Genomic DNA, 466 nt, shown 5'->3' with positions numbered 1-466 from the left:
CTTATAAGATCGAATTGCAGAGCATATGATTCTATATACTCCATCACCTGCCTATTATTAGGACAGACCTCGGTCACCTTCTCCGGCCACGGGAAGTCGGAGAATTGGTAATCCCATCTCGGAGACTGAAGCCGTGTCGAGGCCGGCGTGTTCCTCCACAAGCCGCCGATGCTTGACTGGGCCTCGAAGACCACCGGCCGGAATCCTCTGTGCAACAAGTGTTTGCAGGTTGTGAGGCCGCTGATGCCGGCGCCGATGATGCAGACTCTCTTCTTGGATTCCATGGCTGCTAAGCTCTCTTCATCTCCCTGCGGAGTTTATAGGAGTTTTAGCTACGATTTGGGTGAAAAAGATGAGGAGAGTTGTTCATAGTAGTTTTTTTTATGAGGATTGGGCTGTTACTGTTTGGCGGCGATGTGGATGTCTAAGCGTCGCATGCTTTCAAGATATTGGAGTCTTTTTTTTT

General features: G+C 49.4%; 1 protein-coding gene across 1 annotated transcript; it reads right to left on the bottom strand.

Annotated features, from left to right (window-relative positions):
• Positions 1–5: 5 nt before the first annotated feature.
• LOC110034255 (probable flavin-containing monooxygenase 1) lies at positions 6–403 on the bottom strand (the record flags this gene model as incomplete). Its single annotated transcript, XM_020738535.1, has 1 exon — positions 6–403. A coding segment is annotated over exon 1 (279 nt), but the record flags the coding sequence as incomplete, so codon positions are not given.
• Between the last annotated feature and the right edge of the window lie 63 nt (positions 404–466).

Source organism: Phalaenopsis equestris, unplaced genomic scaffold (assembly GCF_001263595.1).
Source record: "Phalaenopsis equestris unplaced genomic scaffold, ASM126359v1 Scaffold178994, whole genome shotgun sequence".
NCBI classification, from domain to species: domain Eukaryota; kingdom Viridiplantae; phylum Streptophyta; class Magnoliopsida; order Asparagales; family Orchidaceae; genus Phalaenopsis; species Phalaenopsis equestris.
The sequence above is the reverse complement of the archived record's forward strand: the minus strand, read 5'-3'. Positions and strand labels throughout refer to the sequence as shown.